General features: G+C 48.3%; 1 protein-coding gene and 1 long non-coding RNA gene across 6 annotated transcripts in view; one reads left to right on the top strand and one right to left on the bottom strand.

The window, feature by feature from the left end:
* The window catches only part of MICU1 (mitochondrial calcium uptake 1), an 84,293-nt gene extending 65,198 nt beyond the window's left edge, over positions 1 to 19,095 (bottom strand). For 4 of the 5 annotated variants that reach the window (XM_027903678.1, XM_027903681.1, XM_027903682.1 and 1 more), the window contains exons 1-3: positions 19,052 to 19,095; positions 18,186 to 18,264; positions 9,140 to 9,301 (exon numbers count right to left, since the gene is read on the bottom strand). In XM_027903678.1, coding sequence (XP_027759479.1) covers positions 9,140 to 9,300 — 161 coding nt within the window. In that variant the 5' untranslated portion in view covers position 9,301; positions 18,186 to 18,264; positions 19,052 to 19,095. Of the gene's footprint in view, positions 1 to 9,139; positions 9,302 to 18,185; positions 18,265 to 18,573; positions 18,681 to 19,051 lie in introns of those variants that run through there. The other variant, XM_027903679.1, reaches the window with a different exon arrangement.
* Positions 19,096 to 20,046: 951 nt separating this feature from the next.
* Positions 20,047 to 20,748, top strand: LOC114067925. The gene is made up of 2 exons (XR_003573494.1): positions 20,047 to 20,229; positions 20,560 to 20,748. It is a non-coding gene; the product is annotated as an uncharacterized LOC114067925 (long non-coding RNA).
* The last annotated feature ends 3,219 nt before the right edge of the window (positions 20,749 to 23,967 follow it).

The raw sequence follows: 23,967 nt of genomic DNA, 5'->3' as shown, positions 1-23,967 counted from the left end.
ATGACTCTTCTCAACTCCAGTACTACAGGATTTGTGACAAACAAAACTGGAGTTGTTTATCCTCAAGGTGGAAATCAAACTGGCAGAGCACAGGACCCCTTTTTCCCTTGCTGTTCAAATACAAAGATCTTCGGGCAACTCTGTTCATAGACCAAGACTCAACACTCAAAATCACTCAAAGTCAGGAGCAACTCCTGGAGCTGCAACTGGCAACGGGGTGATTAAATAAAAAGCAGGATAAATCCCTAAGCCAAACAATGCTCTGGTTTTCCTATGCTTTACTTGTAAAGCAGTTTAGAACCAGCCAGAGCTCAGGCCACATCAACATCAGTGAAATTATAATCTCTGCGGATCTGTTAACATGTCACAAGTAACAAAGCCAACGGTTTGACAAAATTATTTCTCTTTCTAAACGTCTCAACCAGTTCAGGGAAACATCCCAGCCTGCCTGTAATTTAAGCAAAGCTGCATTTACTTTGCATTCCTGGTGATTTATTTTGGACTAATCACAGTGTATGGGGCTCACACACAGTGAGGTGCCTCTCCTAAGCCCCTCTGGTACTCCCTGAAACTGTGAACATGGTCATTTACAGCTGTGTGAGTTTATTCCAAAAGGGCTGCCTTGGGAGAAAAACAAAATCAATCCAAGATTTTTTTTTTCAAGTCTCCCAAGCTCTAAGCAAAAGGCTACACATATTTCATCCTACCAGTTTCCTGGAAAACACAGATGTGGTATGTAAAATGAACAGAAAACAGTCTGTGTCTGTCTCCCCAGCAATCACAGAATCATGGAATGGTTTGGGTTGGAAGGGACCTTAAAGATCATCTCATTCCAACCCCCTGCCATGGGCAGGGACACCTTCCACAGCTCACAGCAATCTCAGCACATCAGGTTCCAAGAAGGAGAAATTATGGTAGGTGCTCCTCCAATGAATTTAAATGCTACCAAAATAAAAGAAAACTCACTCCTTACCAGCATCCAATTGTTAATTCACTAACAGTCACAGTACTGGTGGGAAGCAAACCCTTTAATACTCATGGAATGGTTTGGATCGGAAGGGATCAGCTCAAATAGGGGTTCAGAGGTTTCTAATCCACACTGAACCAGAAAACAGCTCCGTCACAAGGGTTTGATGTAATAAAATACATAAGTGCTGGGTGAAGAGCAGTACTAATCCTGCCTTTTCAAAAAAAAACCAACAAAATGGAGTCTTCCACAGCAGCCTTTCCTTCTTGAAAAGGTCCTGAGCCTCAATTTGCCAATATATTTTTGTAAGTCTCATGGTAAAGCATCACCTTTAAGAAGTCCACTGAACCAAACTTCCAGAGGCAGGATCCAAACCTGGATCCTCCACAAGTATCCTAAGACGGGGAAATTATTCCCCCAGAAGAGTCAGGCAGCTGATCTGTCTCAGGGAGAATGAAGTCCACGCTGGCACCTCTCCTGAAGCCTTTCCTGAAAGTTTAATCAGCACTGGCACATCCTTGAGGAGCTGTGGCTTTGGCTGATACACAGTTTGCTGGGATAAGCTGTTGCCAGCTGAGGCTACACCAGCAGCACTGCCATGGAAAGCCCTTGTGCAGAGAGGACACCAATCTCAAGCAGCTCTGAGGGAAGAGGGGACAGAAAAGCAATAGAAAAATCAATCGCTTATCTACACAACCAAGCTATTCCACGCAGAACGTGCTGAGAAGCTGTATCAGGAAAGATCAGCTCCTGTAATGCTGGAGTGACAGCTAGTAAACCATGGGAAGGGATAGATGGAATTGAAAATCAAACATTTTCAGCAAATCCCACGCATTCCTTCAATCCATCACTCTGTCAAGCCACTTGGCTGCAGCAATACAGACGTAGGCTGTTTGAGTACAGTCAGCTTTTTCCCCCCTCTGGTTTATCCAGGTAATTAACTCTGCTCTACAGCCACATCACCATCCCAGCACACTGAAAACGAGCTCTGAGAATCAAGGCTGAGCTTGTAGGCTACTGCTCAAGCAAGGTTTTAACCAGCTGTTCCTCACCTCCAGGCCAGAGTCCAAACTGCTCACTGAACTAACCACTGAAGGAGCTGCCCTCTGTGTACTTTACAACCTGCACCACCAGGCTCTGTTGAAATCCTTGGTTTCCAACAAGTGCAGCTTCCATCCTGTGCCCATATAAAGTCTTTCAATGCAGATGTCAAAGTAGGGCTGGAAAAGAGCCCACAGCTCCAGAAATATCCACCCTGCTGGACTTCCATCAGCAAGTGAAGACTCTCCACCTCCTTTCTTTGATGAAGCTGCCTTTCCAATGGAATTCCTGGTGCTACAGCTTCTGCACAAGAGGGAAGTGGAAATACAAAGAGTCCCTTCACTGTGTGCCAAGAGCAGCTGGCAGCCTCTCCCCACGGAGCGTGCCTGCCCTGGATCCTGAATCCCCTGAATGCCAAGCTTCAGCCATCCTGGTCTCCTCAGGTCCTCCCCCTCCCTCAGGGAACTGAATTTGAATTGCAGCCTATTCCCCACCCACTTTGCAATATCTTCTTTAAATCCTTGGAGAAAACAAACAATGATTAGGTTCATCATCCCCCCCCCAAAAAAAAACCACACAGAGGACTACAGTGCTAAACTCTCACTTAGCAAATCATTCTGTAAGAAAGGCAGGAACGTGCAACCATAGGATGTACATCCATAAAGGATCCCGAGGCTCACACCAGGCACTGGCACAACACTCCACAGTTGCAGGTCTTCCAATCAGAGAAATCCCAATCCTTGAAAGGATTTTTCTCCTTTGAATGACAGAAGCAGAGCAGCAGGCAAACAAATCACAGAGCTTTTGTGGCAGAGACAACAGTGCAGGGGAAAAGTACTCAGCTACCAGTTGCTGTTCAGTCTCAGAAGGAAATGTAGGAGGTCTAACAACAAACTGGGCACCCAGGAGTCAGCAAAGCCACTGCCACCAAACAAGAAGCAGGAGGGAGGAATCCTGCCTGACACAACACGTGTTCCTCAGTTGACTCAGAGTTGCCACTCTCCCTGTTATGTAAACACCTGGAGACGTCCAAGCGAGGTTTAAAAGCCACTTAAGACTTCAGGGCTTTCATGTTGAAATGCAGAAGCAAGTTTGGACGCTACATTCACAAAAACAGGCAACCTCCAGGGATCAGGAGGACTTTCAGTGAGGAGCTCTGTCTCATCCTCAGCTCAGCCATATTCAGCGACCAAATTATCTGCCTGAAACTTTAATAAGACATGAAACGGAAATTATGATGAGCCAACCACCTAATTTTTCAGGGTGTCACCTCACTGACAGGACTCTTGACTCTTTTGTTTCCCCCCCTCACCTTTCACGTCCTCAACACCGACATAAATTGTCACAATGAATCTGTGGCAAGAACTGCAACGAACACACCAAAATTAAAATCATTCCGGAGATGAACATGAACAATTAGATTGAGGAGACTGCTCTGGATACCAGCCATAGCCTAAAATAGGCCCAAGAACATAAGGAGACAGCAGTGTAGTCCTTGAGATGCTCACATCCTTCCTTCCACCCCAGCCAGCAGCAGGAACATCCCCACAGAAAGTGCCTTCAGCCACTGACGTGCACTCCAAGGAAGAGCTGGAGCAGCTGGAGAAGATCCAACAGGGAACAGCAGGAATGGTTAAGGGTCCAGAACAAACTATGGGAAAAACTGACCTAAATAAGCCAGACTGCCCCAAGAAAGATGGAAAAGGGGAAGGTGAGGTAACTGTAATTTAAATAAAACAGCTGCCGGGGGACTGTTCTCTTGGTCCAGCGAGGACATGACAAGAGGCAGGACATGCTTAAGGACATCATGAGGGAAGAGATGTACACACTGGGAAAGGGGGAGAAGCCTGTGCACCCCCCCCTATATGTATGCAGAAAGCATTTAATGCTGAGGAGGGGAGAACACTGGAACCAGCTGCCAGGGAGGATTTATTCCATCACTGCTCCAGCAAATTGCTATCAACAGGTGGGACAGCTGCCTGTCAGGAGCAGCTTGGAGGCCCCCAGCCCTGCCCTGGCAGCAGACCAGCCACTTCTCCCACTGCCCTCCACCACAGCCCAGTTTAGGCAGCAGCAGGTGGGCAGGAGGAGCTCTGCTCCAGCCCCCTGAGGGCACCAGCTCTGAAGAAGGTGAACCTGATTGTTTTAGGTCAGTCTCACCTGAGATAACACTCTGCTCCTCAGAGCTGACTCCCTCATAGCCTGCAGAGGAAAACAGCTGCTTCCCAAAGGCTGTCAGCCCTAACGACACACACTGGAGGCATCCTGACATCGCCCCAACATCCTTGCAAACTCTAAATCCATCACTTAATCCAGGAGACGCTGCTTTCATTCCCAAACAGAGCTCACCACAGCGGGGCCATGCCCCCAGCATCTGATTCTTTCCTTTCCCAATGCCCACAGAAAAAAACAATCTGAAGCCAAAAGCCACGTGTTCTTTAAAGACACCACTCTTGGATCGATGTGCCTTGAAGCCTTAGGGAAAAAAACCCTCAGCACAGCAATCCTAAGGACAGTTCTCCTGAGTCTGTCACCTTTCAGGAAGAACTAAAAAAATAAATAATAGAATCACACAATGGTTGGGGTTGGAGGGGACATTAAAGATCATCTAGTTCCAACCCCCTGCCATGTACCAGAGGTCTAAAAATAAAAATAATCTCGCATGGATAATACCTCCAATTTTTCATCTTTTCTCTCCTACATTAGGTTAAGTAGTACCTGACACATCTACAGCTATAAAACAAGTTTCTCCCCTCCTGACTATGATTTATGTGGTTTCCTTTGTTTTACTAGAACAATGATTTTTAAAGCCTCAGTTTCAGCTGGCATAAGGTATTTCCAGCAATTCTGCCATTAAAAATGTATTCTAAGCAAATTACTCTAAAGCCCCAAGGACACTGATACAAAAAAGCAATGCATTCTTAAACAGAGTTATAGAATCCTAAAATGGTTTGGGTTGGAAGGGACCTTAAAGCTCATTCTATCCCACCCCCTGTCATGGGCAGGGACACCTTCCACTGTCCCAGGTTGCTCCAAGCTCTGTCCAGCCTCACCTTGAGTACTTCCAGGGATCCAGGGGCAGCCACAGCTTCTCCTGGTAACCTGTGCCAGGGCCTCCCCACCCTCACAGGGGAGAATTCCTTCCCAATATCCCATCTAACCCTGCCCTCTGGCACTGGGAAGCCATTCCCCCTTGTCCTGTCCCTCCAGCCCTTGTCCCAAGTCCCTCTCCAGCTCTCTTGGAGCCCCTTTAGGCCCTGGAAGGGGCTCTCAGGTCTCCCTGGATCCTTCTCTTCTCCAGGTGAACCCCCCCACTCCCCCCCAGTTCTCCCAGTTCAGCTCCAGAGCAGAGGGGCTGCAACACTTCCGAGTCAGCTACACAGCTAAGGGCTGATTTAGCCTTCAAAATTCATTTCAGAAGTGTCAGTGAAGTAAAATCAAATACAAAAAGCCGTGATGGTCATCAGAGCAGCAAAGACAAAAGGTCTTTCCTACAGCAAAACCTCCAGTAAAGCAGCAGGAACACAGGATGGCCAAAAGAGAGAGGGATGGAGGAAGAGAGGAAGACATAAATACTCTGGTAGGAGAGGAACTCGTTGTTAAGCAACTTCCAGAGCAACACGAGTGTCTTGCCTTTATTCTTACCACTAATATATTCACAGAATTTATAAGAAATTAAGCTAAACACCAACATAAACTAAACACTTCCAGTCCCTCAGGAAGAACACTGGTAAGACTCTGCTTACAGAGGTCCTTCTGGGCCTTTGCTTCCTGGTTTCACTCAGTACCAGCTTGATCAACCAGCTTCAGCACTGAAATGCCCACAGATTGAGCCAGGAAGGGTTGTGACATAAATATCTACAGCCATTTCACAACACTCCAAAGGGGCTTTAGGAGCTACAGAGTACAAGTTTTACATGAGGATCACTAACACAATATTTTTTACAAACACTGAACCTGCCACAAACTGTGAGGTTCAGTACTTGTCATACATTAGTGCCTCATTTAGACTGGCCAATGACTGCACCAAGATTTATTTCAATTAATTAATTCAGTTCTTTACACCAGTGCCCACATACCTAATTGCTTTTACTGCCAGCTGGAAATCCTCAGAGTGTAAGTTATTGCTGAGGAAGGGCGAACTCCATTAGTCTTGTGAGCTCAGCTATTTGCACGGCTCAAGTATTCCTTGCCACGGGAAAAGGGAGCAGCATTAGCTACCCCTGTTGCATAATTATTCAGATTGCCCCAAAAAGCAGGCAGCAGGGCTTCCTGGAAGAAAAGGAAGGCAACAAAACCTTGCCTGCAATGAACCACACACGAAGATCCCACCGACCCACCTCTCATATTAAGAACGCCTGAATTAATCTGTCCTATCTTGCACCATCCAACAACCCATATATGGATTTTTCCCATATGTATCTTTTCAGGCCTTGATTTCTCCTCCACCTTTGCATGGGTTTCCCTACCCCACTGCTGCTCCTCTCACATCCTACAAGAATCCATGAGGTTCCAGGCTGCACGTGACAGTCCCCACCTGAGAAGTCCTGTCTTCCCTTCACACCAAACAGTGGAAAGGGTAAGTTCCTATAGAGGCATCACCCCACTAATCCAATTAGCAAGGTTCACCGTCATCAGAAGCATGAGAAGTCTGGTTTGAAACAGAAAGTTTGGGTATTTTTGAGCACTGAGAGGTGCAGTGCTGCTCCCCACGTGCCAACAGAGAAGAGTTGTGGCATTTACACACAAGGCTTTATGCAGACGACAAAAAGTAAGATTTCTTTCCCTTTAGTTACTGCTCTTCCTCTAGCACTGCATCATCTTCTACTTATCTGGCCCAAGAAACATGAAATATTCAACTGCTTCTTGATTTGGCCTATTACACCTTTACTATAAAGAAACATTCACATATTTACCTGTTATAACTAAGCAGGTACAGGAAGCAGCAGTAACTCAGAATGTAACTACCTGAGTAACTCAGGATGTCATTACAAACATCCTGTATTCACTCATGATCATACTTAAACTCTACTAATCACCTAATTTATATATTGGGAAAGACAAAGGAAATTTGCAATTCATGCCTCATTTCTTTAAACAAGGATAAAATGCCGATTCGAAAGTCCATTTAAAACCTCCACAGGTGTCAACATGAAGAATTTTGTACATCAACATATCAGTTTTCTTCCTCCTCTTATTCATGCCAAGTAATTAAATTAATACTGTAAGCTTGGGTGCACTTTTATTTTACAGTTGCCAACACAGTGGATTTATTTCGTGGCTCATACAGGAAAGGAACACTTGAAAGTCTGTACAATTCTATTTAGTGCTTTACAGATTTATAAAGACAAAGGAGATAGAGAAAGGAAAGGAAAAGCAAATAATAGTGGCAAGTCAATCTCTCCAGATTGATAAGGACTGGGTCTCCTTTGATTAATTTCTGTCAGCTTTTAGCTGAGCAAGGTCAAGTCTGGTCAGTGCTCAGGGGCCTCCAAGGAACAGCCAAGTACTCCAGGAGCCAAAAAACCCTCCCTGAAAACACCCTGACCTAGCACTGCACATACCACCAGCAGCTCTTTGCCGCAGGAGCACCTTCCTCCCGATAAAAACATCACTTTAAACATGGTTTTAAAAGCAGGGGGGGCTCATGCTACAGGAGGGAATTTATTAACTCCGTGCCCCTGGGACAGCTTTACGTAGAACACGATGTCCTACCTACTTCATAATCATGCTGAGGGTGTTTCAAGTGGAAAAACCCTGCTGGAAAAGGGGCGTTATCCTGCCCATTCCCACAGAGGCACTCTGGGGATAAAGAGGTACTGCATCAGTGCAGGTTATTAGCAAAACACAGCATAAAACTGTGCTGGATCACTGTGTTCTCCCTCTGCCCGAGCAACTCCTTTCAGCAGATACCCAGGTTTGACAGCTCCAGGAACAGCCAGAATAACTCCCATCCTCTTGCTCTCGCTGCATTAAAACCAGAGCCTTGAGGTGAGCAGAGAGCCAACAACAAACCACTGAATACGAGCAGAAAAACAACACACCTTTTGAGCAAACACTTTATTCTTAGACTCTTAACTGCAGTCACGTGCTTGAGTGACACTGCTGGTGCCACGCTGCTCCCACCAGGGCAGAGAAGGGAGTCCCTGATTTATTTCCAACGTGGCACAGGTTCAGTGGGGGGGTCACCTCACCTCACCAAGTATCCCCTTTCTCCACACAGTTCTGAAAACAAACTCTGAGCCTCATAGCCCATGAGTAGGTGTCCTCAGACTTTAAATCCACATAAATCCTGTGTGCTGCTGCCTTCCCGTCCGCTTCAGCTCCCCTGCTGTGTTTTCTACATGAAGCAAGCAGTCAGCAGAACACACGAAAAACGAGAGCAGCAAACCCTGGCCAGGCGAGCTCCCCAAACAGCCCTCCCCAGGAGCTGTGCAGGCACAAAGGTTTCTCCCTGTACAACACCACAAACCACCACACGGGGGGAAGCCAGGCAGGAAACCTCGGCCAGGGCAAACGGCCCATGTGAGGAAACACCTCCGCCCTGAGCTTTGCCACCTCTCTCACTACACCCAACAGCAAACCAGCTCCTCGGGAACCCCTGACAGCCATTCCTTCCACGCAGCAGAAGTGGGACTAGCAATATTAGAAAGCATCCAAAGGAGGGTGGGGAAGGGCCTCGAGGGGAAGCCGTGTGAGAAGCGGCTGAGGGTACTTGGTGTGTTCAGCTGGAGAAGGGGAGATTGAGGAGAGAGCTCGCTGCAGTTATAACTTCCTGGGGAGGGGAAGAGGAGGGACAGACCCTGAGCTCTGCTCCGTGGGGGTGGCCTGGAGTTGTGTCAGGAGAGGTTTAGGCTGATCTTAGAAAGAGGTTCTTGGGCACTGAACAGTCCCCGCAGGGCAGTGGGCACAGCACCAAGGCTGCCAGAGCTCCAGGAGCGCTTGGATGATCCTCTCAGGCACAGGGTGTGACTCTTGGGGATGGGCCCGTGCAGGGTTGAGGGTTGGACTCGATGACCCTTGTGGGTCCCTCCCAACTCAGCATATTCTGTGAATAATGCGAATTCTGCAAAGCCTCCCCACAGGCAAAAAAAAAAAAAAAAAAAAATTAATTCAATATACATTTGTTACCTCTGCCAGAGGAACCTGGCGCTGGCTGTGGCTGCAGTCGTGCCGATGAAAGCTGCCACCACGAGCCTACGCCTGGTGCCGGGGTGCTGGGCCCTGCCGTGGTAACGCCGCGCCACGGCCGCCAGCCCCGAGGCCACGGGGAGCAACCGGAGCCGGAACATCCTGCAAGGGACACAGAGCAGGGGGGTTAAGAATCAGGAAAGCAAGACAAGGTCTGCAGTGTGGACTCTCCAGAAAAAAAAAAAAAAACACACCAAAAAAACAAAACAACATCAGAAGAGTTTCAGGGAGTAACTGTCACAGGTGTTTGTGAGCTGTTCTAAAATAGGAAGGTAATTTAATGAACGGGCAAGTACAAGGGTCAGGTGTTGGCACACGCCCAGCTGACACGTCCCCACTACTTACCAGCATTATTCAAATTATTCCTCCTCAGCCCTTCCCCAGCACAGCTCACCAAGAGGGAATCTCTTTTGCCCACAGAGGTTGTGGCTGCCCCATCCCCTGGAAGTGTCCAAGGCCAGGTTGGATGGGGCTTGGAGCAACCTGGGCTGGTGGAAGGTGTCCCTGCCCATGGCAGGGGGGTGGGATTGGATGAGTATAAGGTCCCTTCCAACCTAAACCCTTCCATGATGCCATGAAGTATTTTCAGTCTCTCTCTAGTGCCAAGGCATGGAGGATGCAAGTAAACCTGACAAGCAGCTACAGCAGATAAGAGCCATTTGGCCAGAAGAAAAGTCACAGCTGGATTTTAAAAGGCAAATTAAGCCAGATAACAAGCAAACCTACCAAGCAAAACCCAACCCAGGCATTTTAAACCTCCCCAAGAAAACCCTACTGTTCCTGAATTGCTCGTCTAGCTTGCCTGGAGCGAAACATTTATATTCAACTGTAAGTACAAGGCAAGTTTCAAAGTGTCAAAACTTGTAAAGTACAATCCATATCCCGGAACAGAGACAAATGGGAAACCAGAGCTACAAATCTAAACATAATTACAATGGGGAAATCAGAACCGCAGAAATGTCGCCTCAGCACACACCAGCTGCAGGAGGCAAAGCAATTTTGGTTGCTCACAAGAGGGTAAAACGATGCCTTTGAAAAGAAAATGTGCTGCATCCTTTAGTGAAATAAAGGGTTTATTTCTAACTGAGGTAAATTCAATTTTTCCAACCATGGGGGTCAGCCTTCAGATTGGGAACAGGACGGTAAAGGAATTCCTGAGGCCAGCAGAAACACAGAGAAGAAGAGCAGTAGCCCAGTATTTTCCTTTTATTCCCAGTTGCTGCCCTTCTACTTGCACATTCCCAGCCAGCAAATAACCACTGAATACAAAAATCGAGTCAGTTCTGTTGGTTCCCATTTGCTTTTGCAAAGCCACCGGTTGTCTGTCCTTCCCACACCACAAACTCTGGTACCCAACAGCAAGTCCACCTGAACAGTATCCATTTGATAGCCACCTATGCACTTCTTAAAATCATTTTGTTTGCTCCTCTTAAATAAACAGGTTTAAAATTCAAGTTTTAATGGAACACAGCCAGCTAACGGTGCTTATTCTCCAATCTTCTCCAGCCCTGAACAACAGGAGATCGTTATGAAAAAAAAAATCTCTCATTTCAAATTTAAAATTATCTCCACTCTGAGCAAACCTGACGTTCCCGTTTCTTCTCCAGGGATGAATTCCTGTCACACATACAGAGAAAAATCTGCATGTGTTACTTTCCCCAAGAAGTTATTGCCGCCTTTACTTGGGTTCCCCATCCTAATTACAGCTTTATGTTCCTGAGGTGTATTGGATGAGGGAAGTGCTGCCAGCACCATTTAATCAGCCAAAATGAAAACCAAGCCCCACAGCGCTCACTTTTGAGCTTGAAGAGATTTTTACAACATTTCAGACTGTTGGCTTTAGTACTGAATAAATGTTTACTCTGCCTGAGCCTTAAGAAACACTAAATTATCTGCTTTGTCCAAAGGTAATCTCCATCCCTGATTGTGCTGGGACCTTCACCCAAACAGTGTGGTGTTGGTAGTAATTGCCTGAGAGAGCTGAAAGAGGCAGTTCCCATATTAACCCTAAATTAAAAAGCATCCTTACCTCAGAACAATTAAAAAACCTCAAAACCCTTTGGAAGCTGATTTTTCCATGCTTTCCACCTGCAATTTTTACAACGCTGTCCAATTTTTTTTTTTTTTATTTTTATTTTTAAATCAAAAGCACCACAATATTTGGTATATTTGGTTAAAAGTTCCAGGTATTTAAGTCAAGATCACTCAGGAAAGCTGGTGCTCCCTTTTGAAAAGACCAAAAATAAGCATCTTGCCCTGAGTGCAGCAATGAGAAGCTCAGTGCCATGACCTGCAGAAGAGTAAGGAATAAAACTGAGATCAAGTACAAAACTCCCATGAACTGATGTGATTATGGCCTCCAAAAAGAAACCACCTCCATTCCTGTATGATTTAATGTAATAAAACATTCATTTTTATAGGGTACAACAAAGTAACCCAGAGGGAAAAAACCCAACCACTGAACTCCAAAATAATGAAAATAAGCAAACATAAAAGTTATCACAATGTTCTAATGCTGTTGCTGCTACAGGGAATCTGTTTTATTTCCAAGAGATAAGCCTGTCCTTATCTTAAGTTCTTGCTCAGAACAGCCCTACAGTTACTTTCAGAGATTGAATTTAATATCATTGGACAAAAAAAAGTAGTTGGGGCTTTTTTTTCCAGAAGAGAATGAGCCATCTGCTTTTATTTATGCCACAAGACATTGGTGTTTTGTTTTGTTTTTTTTTTTTTAAGCAGAAGAGTCAACTGCCAGACTCAAACCCATGGGGAAAACACCACTCCCAACCCAAGACACGACAAGCTCCACTCTGAATGAGACTACCCAGATCACTTGGGAAGAAGAAATGCAAAATTATTCCAACAGTTACATCCATTCTGGCTTGATGGAGATATTTGATTCCCCCAAACTGCTGGGTATCCCCCCAGCACTGAACTTTCTGCAGCCCTTTTTGGGGATCCAGAATAGATGAAACACACTTAAAGCAGTGTTTTGAAGTCAAAACTGGCCTCAGTAGCATAAGCATGTGAGAGGGAGAACAGTAATTAAATAAGCTGCTGGGTGTTTAATTTTTAATCAGGCAAGGGTTCAGAGGCACTTTTTATTTGAACAATTTTACCAGGACATGGTAAGCTCAGGCATCAGTGACATTGAAATGTCAATTGTAAATTTAAATTAAAAACATTGTAATGCAGTAGGACCTTCTAAAAAGAAAAAAAAAAAAAAATTGCATTCATGAGGCACTACTTGGGCATAAAAACTCCTGCAGGGATGGAGTCACTAAGAACTTAACAGAATTAAAATTGAGGGGGGGGGGAAGTACAATAAATCCAAAGGGAAGGAAAAGTCAAGGTGCAAGGGAAAAAAAGGCTGAAGCAACCAGAAGATAAATTTCACTGTTAACACGAGGCATAGTTAAAACAACCTGAGACACATAAACCAGGGAGAGGGGGAAAACCCCACAGTAAAAAAAACCCTGTCTCCACCGATGTTACTAATTACTAATTCTCCTCCCCCCAGTTCTCCATACTTTTCATTTACAAACTGGTACCAGTAGGAGAAATTCCCAGGGAAGCTGTGGCTGCCCCATCCCTGGAAGTGTTGGACAGGGCTTGCAGCAACCTGGGATAGTGGAAGGTGTCCCTGCCCTTCCACTGACAGGGGGTGGAATTGGATGGTCTTTAAGATCCCTCCCAAGCCAAACCATTCTGATTCCACGACTCCATGAAATTCATAAAAGGTGCCTGGAGGCGGCTTCCAGCTCCTGAGGCATCTGAATCCACCCCCTTCCCCTGTCTCCAAGATGGGCCAAACCAGTCCTGCTCTTTTCCCCTCCGAATTTTCACCTCACCCAGTGCAATTTTCAGCTAAAGGATTACTCCCATCACTGAAGTTATTAGCCTACTAAGGCGCATAAATCAGTTTGGGGAGTGAAAATGCAAGCCAGCAGCAGAAGCAATTTCTCCTCAGGTAGAAGATTGGGGCAATATTTGATCACATTAATTTGGCTGGAGAGGGGAACCACATTTGTTTCAGAGCACGATTCAAATTGATGTGGAGCCTGTGGAGCATCAGTCAACGCAGAACCTAAGCCATAGCCTGGCAATTTCTTTTTAGCCATCACTGCAGTAAAGTTTCACCCTTTCCTAAAATCCCCAGCCCTGAAAATGCTCAATTCCCAATTCCACAGCTCTGTAACTGCACCAGGACAATCGGTAACATCCCTCACCTCACAAGCTGCTTTTTTCTGCCAAAGAATTTTGCTGATTTTCAGTGCTAAGCAGAAAAGATGTGCTGTGAAGACACACACACAGGCTTTTTGATTCGGCTTTAATAAAGGAATTATTAGCAATTGCAACTGGATTATTTATAAGAATGCAGCTCAGGAGCTACCTTGGGCTTGGTCTTCCCTAGACAGGGAGGCAGGAGCCGAGGATGGATGCAGGAGAGGGGATGGATGCAGCCATCACCAACTGCAGCTTTTGGGAAACAAATGAAAAACAAGTGCACCCAAACAGAATAAACAGGTTCCATCTGTTGCAGCAGCACTGAAATAGCACCTTCAGCAAAGCATTTGCTTGCTGCTTCAGACAGTCAGACTCCTGCAATGCACAGTGGGTTTTTAAGGGGCAGCTATAAACTTCCACAGAAATTAATGCCAAATGAATGCTTTTTCCTGGTTAAAGCTTTCCTTTCCCTTCCTCCACCCATCCTTGGACTTTTCTACCTAGAAAACATTACAGAAAACCCCAGCCCTGCCAAACTCCACAGCAGCATCCCTACAGAAGTCAGGGGTAACTGGTAAGGCTGCAAAAGCAAAAACCAACCAAAAAAACTTCTCACCCTTATCAAGGGTAAAGACCCTGTTTCAATGGGCTACTTCCACCTTAACCAGCCCAAGGGGAAGTTTTCTTTTTCCAGTCGCTATTCCCAAATAATCAAGCTGACTTTGCAAACCAGCCCCACAAGCGGCTGCACCAGAGCAGAGGCATTTTTGCACCGCTTTGAGGAGCAAAGGTTTGTCAGAGAACTGTTGGCAGAGGGGTAGAAACACATAACACTGCTGCCTTTCCCTGCAGGAAGTTCCAGCCAGCAGGAATATATCTGCTTAATGACCTGAGTGATTTAACTTGCCTTGCAGAACCTGCGTCTGTGGGATGTGGTTTTCCTGAGAATTCCTAACTTTTGCACCAAATGAAAGACTCTCCTTAAAGCTCCTGCACTTTTTTCCAGCCAGCAGTCACCTAACTGCGTGTACCTGACAACAAACAACAAACATCTCAGAGCAGTTACATTTGAGAAATATTTATGGCTTATTTGGCTCCAAAAAAACCCAAACAAACAAACTGGTGTTGATTCCTAATAAATAAATAAACATGTGTTTCACAAGAAAATAATTCTGGGAGAGAAAAAAATTTAAGTAGTCTGAGAAGAAAGCAAAAGTCTCTTTAGGCTGCCAGGGTGACAATTTGAGTTATCTGCAGACAAAAGAAAGAGACAAATGTCTTTTTGGAGGTAGAGAGGCAGCAGATCATTTCAGAATTTGATATGGTGAAGTCTGGAGTCCTCTCTGATAAGAGACGACCTTTTAAACAGAAACATCACCCACCCCAACCACGGCACTTCCTCCTGTAGAAAACACCTCTCCTGCCCCAAGAGCCACACCCTGGTGGCACATACCCAAAGAAACTGGAAATGAAAAAACTTACAGAAACAAACAGAATATCCGCAGCAACTGTGTTTCCATCTACCAGACAGATGGTGATTGCTTGGGAATCCAGGAGAAGAGCAAAATGCTGCTTCTCCCCCCAAAAAAGGAAAAGCAAGTCTGAACCGCTGCAGTTGTTTTCCCAGCGACACATTATTGGATTAGCTTGAACTTCAGAGAGGGGGAAAAAGAACATGGATAAGCTTGGCTAGTGCCTTGTGCTTTCAGAACACGACCTGAGGAGCTCAGTTTCAGCAGGAAAAAGCCAGCAGTCAACCCCTGGCTCCATCCAAGGTGGGCAGGCAGACACAGCACACCTTGGGTACTGGATCAGAGCTGAGACTCCAGTGGCAAAAAAACTGCAACTGCTCTCACAGCTCCTGAAGCAAAACTGCCAGAACTGGAAAGTTTACATCAAGCTGATGAAAACACAGCTGGTCAAGTGGTGGCACAGACCCCACACTGATGGGGCCGTGTCAACAGGGCAGCTCTGCCTCGCAGACACACAACAAATTATGGAGCCCCACAGACTCGCAGGGCTCACGTTCCGAGCACAGGTCAGCTGCTCCTCTCAAACCATGACCTTCTTTCTTGTTGTCTGCGTGAGGATCTCAGGTTTCACTTCAAAGGTAAGAGGAACAGCTAAGAATTTTAGCTTGACAGACCCTGAAGACTCAGGAAGAAAAAACCCACCCCAGACAAGTCGGCTTTTTTTTCTGTGTAAAAAACATGATGTAAAAACCAGTTTACTTGAAGGCACTGATTTGTTTTGTTGGGGGGGTGGGGTGGCAGGGGACGGGTGGCAAGTTGTCACAGGCTGAAGGGACAGAAGGGAAACCCAGTCACGAACCAAAGGCTGTTCATGCAAAGCATTTCAGGCCACACGTTCAGGCCAGCACAAGCAGCTGGCCTGCCTCCAGCTGCACATTCCCACCTCGTGCCAGGCCCAGCTCAAAATTCCCACTTACAAGGATCAGTGCTTTGGTCCACCCCAACCTTCTCCAGCCCCACATCCACGGGGGAGCTCTTCCCGTGGTGGGACTGCAATTAAAAGCTGCTCTCAGAGGTTAAGTCTGGGATGCAAGGATGGAAACTCCACTGGAGGGTTCTTTAGGGGGGAAAAAAAAAAGTGGTCACTGCCCTCACAGACACGGTAGCAGACAAACACAACCCAGAATTTACTACTCAAGGACTTTTCAGATAACTCTACAGAAAAACAATGCACAATCTGTCAATTTTTCCTCTTTTAAAGTCCCTTAAATCTAAAACTAAGAGGCAAAGCTGCCACAGGCTCTGGAAGGTATGTGCTTGGGGAGACAAAGTGCCTCAGGCTCTACTCAGTTGCTACTAAAAGACCTTGTATTTCTTACTTGAAGTGTCAAACAAACACATCACCCTAAAGATAAAGAGTCATCCTCAGCCTTCCAGTACCTATGAAAAAGCAGGAGGGAGACTTCGGACAAGGGCCTGGAGGGACAGGACAACAGGGAAAGGCTTCCCACTGCCAGAGGGCAGGGTTAGATGGGATAGTGGGAAAAAATTCTTCCCTGTGAGGGTGGGGAGCCCCCAGCACAGGTTGCCCAGAGAGGCTGTGGCTGCCCCATCCCTGGAATTGTCCAAGACCACGTTGGACGGGGCTTGGAGTACCCTGGGCTAGTGGGAGGTGTCCCTGCCCATGGCAGGGGGTGGAACTGCGACCCTTCCAACCCAGACCATTCCATGATTCCATGATTCCATGTTTATGAGGAAGACACACTATTTGTAACAAAAAAAAAAGAGGTAACATTCATCTCAAAAGTGTACAATACTCAAAGACCCTGGGTGACTGTCTCCCACTAAATTATCCTAAACAACATCATCCCACCTACACCAAGACACTTTTTCTCTGGCACTCCTGCAACATGCCAACACAGCACCTGGAATAACCCCAAAACCAGTTATTTTTATTGCTGTACACAGGCGCCCTCAGCCCCAGTGCACTGAGCTGTGTTTAAAATACTGTGCACCAGCATGGCCACTGGGAACTTGGGAAGAATAAAAGGAGGATTTCCACATCCCAGCTCGCTTCACGAAGTGTTACTGCAGCAAGTGGAACAGCATGAAACAATGTGTTATTGTAACAAACCTCCTGTGACTGCTACAGAATTTATTGTGCTTTGAGAAATGCGAAAATGAGCGTTTCTACATTCCAGATCTAAACACGCTGATACCACGTCAAATACCACCTGAAATATGGAATGTTTGTGGGATACTGCTTCAAAGCCTTGCTGAGACTTCAAATGATTTGTAAGTCCTACAGTTTGTCCTGTTAAACTGCCTGAGGACAACTGGATCATCTCTCCTCTGAAACTCTGCTCTGAGCTTCCCCAAGAACCCGAGAGGAACCTGCACAGGATTCCTGTGACACAGAGAATAATGACACACAGGGAAGCTCCAGAGGGTCCCTAGTAGGCAGACAGTAATGATGTAAGCAAAACATATCATCCTTTCTCCTACAGAGCATGGAATTTCAACTTTAGTTCAGGACACATAATGAAAATCACCAGTTTCTGCAGAAAATGGGTCATTGGGAGAACAAGCCACTTCCACAGGTAAACAAAGAGGGGTTACATGAACTTACCTTCCCACTATCCCAGGTTGCTCCAAGCCCCATCCAAGCTGGCCTTGGATGCTCCCAGGGATGGGGCAGCCACAACTTCTCTAGGCAACCTGTGCCAGGGCCTCCCCACCCTCACAGGGAAGAATTCCTTCCCATTTCCCCACCTAACGCTGCTCTCTGTGTGGGGCCATTAAATGCTCTCTTGCTCCAGATGGACAAGCACACACAGTTTAAGCATCTTTCCTTAGTTTTGGTTGGTTGTTTGTTTAGTGGAGTTTTTTTTTGATACCTCCCTTGTTCAAATCTACTTTTACCGAGTGCACAGAAATTAATGAGACACATTAAGCAGCACTTCAGTTTTCTTGGTGGCTTTTTTTTTTTTTTTTAAATATTTTATGAACGTGGCCCAGCTGAGGTTGGGTTGACAGGCAGCTCCAGGCAGATAACTTTTCCCATTAAGCAAGTCAGCACAACTTTCCCCCCTGCAAAAAAGCAACCCATTCCCCTACCACCTCTAGGAATAAACCCTGAGAGAGCTTTAGTACAAGAGTAAATTCCACACAGGGCATAGCTAAGGATAACTATCAGCCAGATGACTGGTGCAGCAAAGTTAGGAGCACCTGAGAGCAGGGCTCAGCTGTGAGTTGCACATCCCACCACTCAGCAACACCTTCCTCACCTGTGCCTTATTTGCTCCCAGCTTGCGGGTCAAGAGGTCACAGAGAACACAGAGAATTATTTCTTGGCAGGGCTGTGGTCTGAAAACAAGAAAAGAAACACGGTGAAGGTTATAACTTTTTGCTGCCAGCCACGTGCTGCACCCAATTTTGCCTCTGCATTTCGGCTTTCACATGTATCGACCTCAGGAAACGTGTCTCAGCCTAAGCCAAATAAAGCCAGGAAGGGGAAAATGGTCCACAGCTGATTGAAGGAATTAAGGACAAGCCAGGCCTTTAGCTCAAGTCTGAGCTGGAACTTGTACCTAGAGGAGAAGCCTCCAAAAACATCGCCTGTTTTGACCTGCCCACCCTTGTTTAGACCCCACTCAATACATTCGGATTTCCCACCTTTCCCAAGCAGCTCATTAAACCGAAGGCAAACACAGAACGCATAAACCCCGCCGCGATAAGGATCAGCCTTTCCCACACTCCGAGCACCCCGCGAACCCAAACTCACCCCGGAGGGTTTCCCCTTTTCCCCGCACATCAAACACGGCCGGGCCCTTCGGGGGAGTTAAAGCTCCGACGAACCGCTTTGAGGGCAAAGCGGTTCGGCTTTAGCTCTGCCACACGGCCATAAACTCAACAACCCGAACCCCGGGGCCGCCGCGGACCCGCCGGGTTTATCCCACAGCGGCGGAGCCACGGAGTTCCCGCAGGGCCCGGGGATGGGGAGCCCGGCCCAAAGAGACCCAGAAAAGCCCGCTTTACCGCGGGCGGCGGCTCTGCCTCGGCACCGGGGGGGGGCTGGGACTCGCATCCCCGAGGTCCAGGAGCCCGCTCCAGAGCCAGGAATGCCCCTTATCCCGATCCCGGTCCCGCTCACCTCGGCCCCGCGCTCCGCCCGCCGCGCGCGCTTCCGGGGGCGGGGCTGCGCCGGAGGGGCGTGGTCAATGCGGGAGAAAGGGGCGTGGTCTGTGTGGGGTGGGCGTGGCGTGGGCGTGGCCCGGGAGCTGCCGGGTCCTGGGTGGGGTTTTGGGGTGGAAGGCTCGGGGATCGGCGTGGGTAGGGCCTGAAAGGTTTGTGTGCACCGTGTGAGGAGGGTTACGCTGTGTAGGGTCTGAGGAGACTGGGTATAGGGCCTGAAGGAGCCGGGTGTGCGATCTCAGGGCTCATGTACGTATGTGGATTCTGAAAGGTCTGTATATAGGGTCTCAGGGGCCTGTATCTATATACCTATACATCTATATATCTGTATATCAGATCTGAAAAGTCTGTATATAGAGTCTCATGGGCCCATATATATACATATATATGTATATATATTTATGTTCTGAAAGATCTATGTATAGGATTTCAGAGCCTGTCTGTAGGGTCCAAGAGTCCTGTAGAGAGGGGCTGAAGGGCTGTGTGTAGGGTCTGAAAGAGTGGTATATTGGGTCTCAGGGGCTTTATATATATATATATATATCTAAAATAATAGAATGTTATGAGGTTGGAATGGACCTTAAATAGCATCTCGTCCCAACCCCCTGCCACGGGCAGGGACACCTTTCACTATCCCAGGTCACTCAAGACCTTATCCAACCTGGCCTTGGTCACTTCCAGGGATCTAGGGGCAGCCACAGCTTCTCTGGGCAGTCTGTTCCAGGGCCTGCCCACCCTCCCAGTAAAGAATCCCTTCCTCCCTCAGGGCCGTGGGTTGGTGTGGCAGCGGCTGGGGCTGTGCCTGGTGCCTCGGGAATGGGATGGCAGTGGGAAGGGAAAGCGAGAAAGGCATGCCTGGGTCATGTGCGCCTCGGCATCTAGATCAGAGGGAGGATTCACTGCCGAGGAGGCTAATTTTAGGCATTTTAATTTTAGTTGCTTCCAGATGCCTCTTAGGTTGGCTCTCTATGGGCTTTAATGAACCCTCCATTAAAAAACCCCACATTTTCTGGAGGCATAAATGGACGGCGATTGCTCTTGAGGAACACAGGAGGCTGCTGGATCCCGCCACTGCGCCCTCCCCCAGCGAGAATGCTGCAGGGATTTTTTAGGATGAGCCTTTTGGTGAGGCTTAAGGTGATGCCAGAGGTTTGGAGGGGTCGCTGGGGGGCCAGGGCGCAGCGAGGTCTGGCCATCTGCGGTGGTGACGCTGGATCCCAAAAGGGGATCCCAAGTAAACATTGGTGTGTTTGGGTAACTTGGGGCTTATGTCCTAGTCCTGTGATGGGACAGGGATCCCCATCCTGCCCAGTCCAGGGACATTTCTCCCCTTATATCCTCTTGCTCCATGAGCAGCTTGGCAGATGGCCAGCACCATTCCTTTATCGAGTAGACTCTGCCCCCCTGTATCAGGGCTGTTATCTGCAGTAACCTGATAGCACCACGTTTTCCTCTAAATAAAAGGAGATGAGATGCACTTGGACCTGGAATCCTCCTGCATTTCCTCATCCACCCATGCCTGATGCATGTGCTGGATTTTGCATGTTCATCCATCTCCGTGGGCTGGGTTCTGCTGTATCACAGCCCTGGACATCTGTAGGAATAAAACTGGCTAAATCCAGAAAGTGATGAGTCTGTGGACTAAAAGATCATTTGTTTTTTGGGGTGTTTTTTTTTTTATTTTATTCCTAACTGGCTTATTTAGTCCAAGCACTTTGAGGCTTGAGCAGGTCTTCCAAAGTGATGGCTTTGCCTGTGGCTCATCACACACTCACTTTCTCCTAAATCAGTGTTTTATTTGCAGGAAGACAGCATCCATGTCTCCATCAGCAGCGTTGGGGTGGTTGATGGGGGTCTGAAGCTTCAGCTTTCCACTTCAGCCTTTCCCACTGCAATACTATTAATTGCAACACTGGTGTGCTTTTCTGCATCAATTCTTCTCGGGAGCAGCTTTCCAATAATCAGCCAGCTGTAATTAGAGGCACCAAGAGAAAGACTAGTTAAACACACTATTTTATTTTGCTTTTCCAAGAGTGGAAGATGCTTCTAGCAGGGCAGCTGTTCACCCTAAATGACGGGGTTTTATTTCGGCGCCCATATCCTCACCCCTTCTGCTCCCTGTGCCTTGGGGAGCCGTTCCCTGCCGGCTTGTTTGATTGCACAGGGTATTGATCTCAGGGCTCACATTTAACTCCCATTCCTGTGGGTTGTAATGAGTGCCCACATGCTCAGCAGGGCTTTGCTAATGAATTCTTGGCCTTTCTGCCACCCTCGCCCTTTGCTCACAGCTGGTGTTTCCCCACCTCTGCCCAAAACTCCCTGGGAACATTTAAACTCTGCCTAAAATTTGACTTCAGCTTCCAGCTCCTCTTTAATGAGAAATAAACATCTAAATATATAATATGAATGGCTGGAGGAGTAGGGAATAGGAGAGAGCAGTCGGGGCAGGTCTGGTAGCCCAGGGTCTGCTCATCGTGTCTATCCTTGTCCTCCCTTGGAGCTTCCAGCACCGATCCCTGTCGGAAATATCCACGGGGACAACAGCATGGGCTCATCCCAAACTTGCCTCTGCTCACCCAGCTGAAAAAAAAAACGTTGGAGCGGGTAGTTTGTGGTGAGAAGAGGTGGTTCTGCCTCTGACCTCCCCATGGCCTCGGAACTTCCTTCCTCCCTCCCTGGTTCCTGCCTTTCTAATCTGCCTTTTCCAGCTCCTGTGGGCTGCATTAACTCCAGCTTTGCCATTTTGAGGCTTTTAATCCCATGGTGTGGGGATGCTGGAAGCTGTCCTGGGGAGAGGCTGATGTCCCTGGGGACCTTGGCTGCTCCTTGGCCAAATTTTGTGTGGGAACACCTTCCCAAGCGGGTGCTCCTGGGGTCGTTGCAGGGGGCTGTGCTGCTCAAAATCCCTCCTTTTAAAGCTTTTTTTCCTCCTGCCATCGATTTTCAGCAAGGAAGGAGAGGGAAATACAACCAGCAGGGACAGAGCAAGGACTTGATCTGATCTGAGCAGTGAAGCGAAGAGCAGCTGCTGCAAAAAGTCTGCGGGATTTTCCAAGAAAAACAAATAATCATTGAAATGATAAATGTGTGATGTTGGAAAGACCACAGGTAGACCCTTCCAGAAGGCACGGCCAATGCTTCAACCACGTCATTCCAACTGACAAAGAGAAGGAAGGGATAATCCCTGAAGGAAAACCCAGCCAGAAAGGAGGATTGGGGTGAAGGATTGCTAAGGAACGAGCTCCAAAATGATGTGGCTTGGGGAAAAGCTGGGAACAACCCATCAGAGCTTGTGGAAGGCAGGGAGGGAGTTGGGGATGAAGGGAGGAGGGCATTGGAGTGTTGTGATGGTGGGGGTGAATCACATCTGTGCCACCCCATCACCTGGTTATGCTTCCCTCTGTATTTTTAGAAAGTCTTTGTGGCAAACACAGGGGGGTAAATAACAGCCCAAGTCTCTCAGCCTGCGTGATTTTGGCAACCTCCAGCTTTGTCAGAGTTTTTTTCCCCATCAATGCCCCGTGACTCTCCTTCCCCGAGCATCCTCCTCTCCTCACCTGCCAGGAGGCGTGTCCCAATTGTTCCACAGCGAGGACCCAGGCTCCTCAGCTTCAAAAAAAACAAAGCAATAACACAGGATCCCTGCTGCTTTGTTGTTTCAGTCCCCGCTGCAATGGTATTGCTGCACATGGGATCTGCTCGTGCATTAATATTTTTTAAAGCTCCATCTCCTAACGAGCAATTCTGAAGCCACTTCCACATGTTAAAAGCGATGGGCTCATTTCCCTTCTGGGCTATTCCTTCCCAGGAATTATAAAGAAGCCACTGGCAGTGTTATAAAAACTCCCAGGCCAAAGGGAAAAGTCTTCTCTAAGAAAAATAATCCAAGTACATCACCTTTCAAGAAAAAGCTGGGCTTATTTAGCCCAGATGCTGCAAGCTCTGTGCTGGCAGCGCAGCCCATTGTGTCTGCATCTCTCTCTCTGCAATACTTTTGTTTGTTTTTAGAACACACTTTTTATACCATTCATTGAAACGGCCATTGGGTGGGATGCTGGTTTGACCTGGCACCCTAAATCCCTGTGCCCCCCCTACGGCTGCGTCCCCAGGGCCACTGGGGGCCTTTGCTGCACCCCATCTCCCTGCACCCTCTATCTGGGGCACCCCATCTCACCACATCCTCGTCTCCCCGCTGCACCCCGCCCCCCGTGCACTGTCCTTGGGGCGCTCCCTCCTCAACGCACCCCAACTCCCTGCACCCCCTCCCTCGCTGCACCCCCCCCAGTGCACTGCGTGTCCCTGCACCCCTTTCCCGGTGCTCCCCATCTCACCGCATCCCCTCCCTCACCGTTCCCCCTCGGGGGCCTCTCGGGGATTCCCCCCGTGCCCCCTCCCTCACTGTCGCCCCTTGGGGGACTCTCAGAGGTCCCCCAGCACCCCCTCCCTCGGTGTCACCCGTCGGGGGTCTCTCGAGGGTCCCCCCGCACCCCTCCCTTGCTGTCCCACCTCGGGGGTCTCCGGGTGTTGCCCCCGTGTCCCCTCCCAGCCCCGCCCACCCCATGACCGCGCCCCCCTCAGGCCCCGCCCCCGGCCCCGCCCCGCGGTGTTCCCCATCCCTGCCGGCGTTGGGCGGAGCCTCGCGCGGGCCTGAGGGAGGGGAGCACCGACAGCCAATCAGCTGCCGGGACAGCTCACTCGCCCGGCTCCTATTGGCCCGAGGGGGCGCCGGGCCCAGCGCGCGGGGCTCGGCGATTGGCGGTCGGCGGCGGCGGTCCCGCCCCTCGGCCGCGCGGCGCGCCCGCCCCGCCCCGCCCGGGCGGCAGCAGCTCCGCCGCCGCCGCCGCCGCCGCAGCGTGGGGCGGCTCCAGCGGCGCG

The sequence above is a fragment of the Empidonax traillii genome, unplaced genomic scaffold, assembly GCF_003031625.1.
Source record: "Empidonax traillii isolate 1590-97213 ecotype Southwest subspecies unplaced genomic scaffold, ASM303162v1 scaffold991:size255050, whole genome shotgun sequence".
NCBI classification, from domain to species: Eukaryota; Metazoa; Chordata; class Aves; order Passeriformes; family Tyrannidae; genus Empidonax; species Empidonax traillii.
The sequence above is the reverse complement of the archived record's forward strand: the minus strand, read 5'-3'. Positions and strand labels throughout refer to the sequence as shown.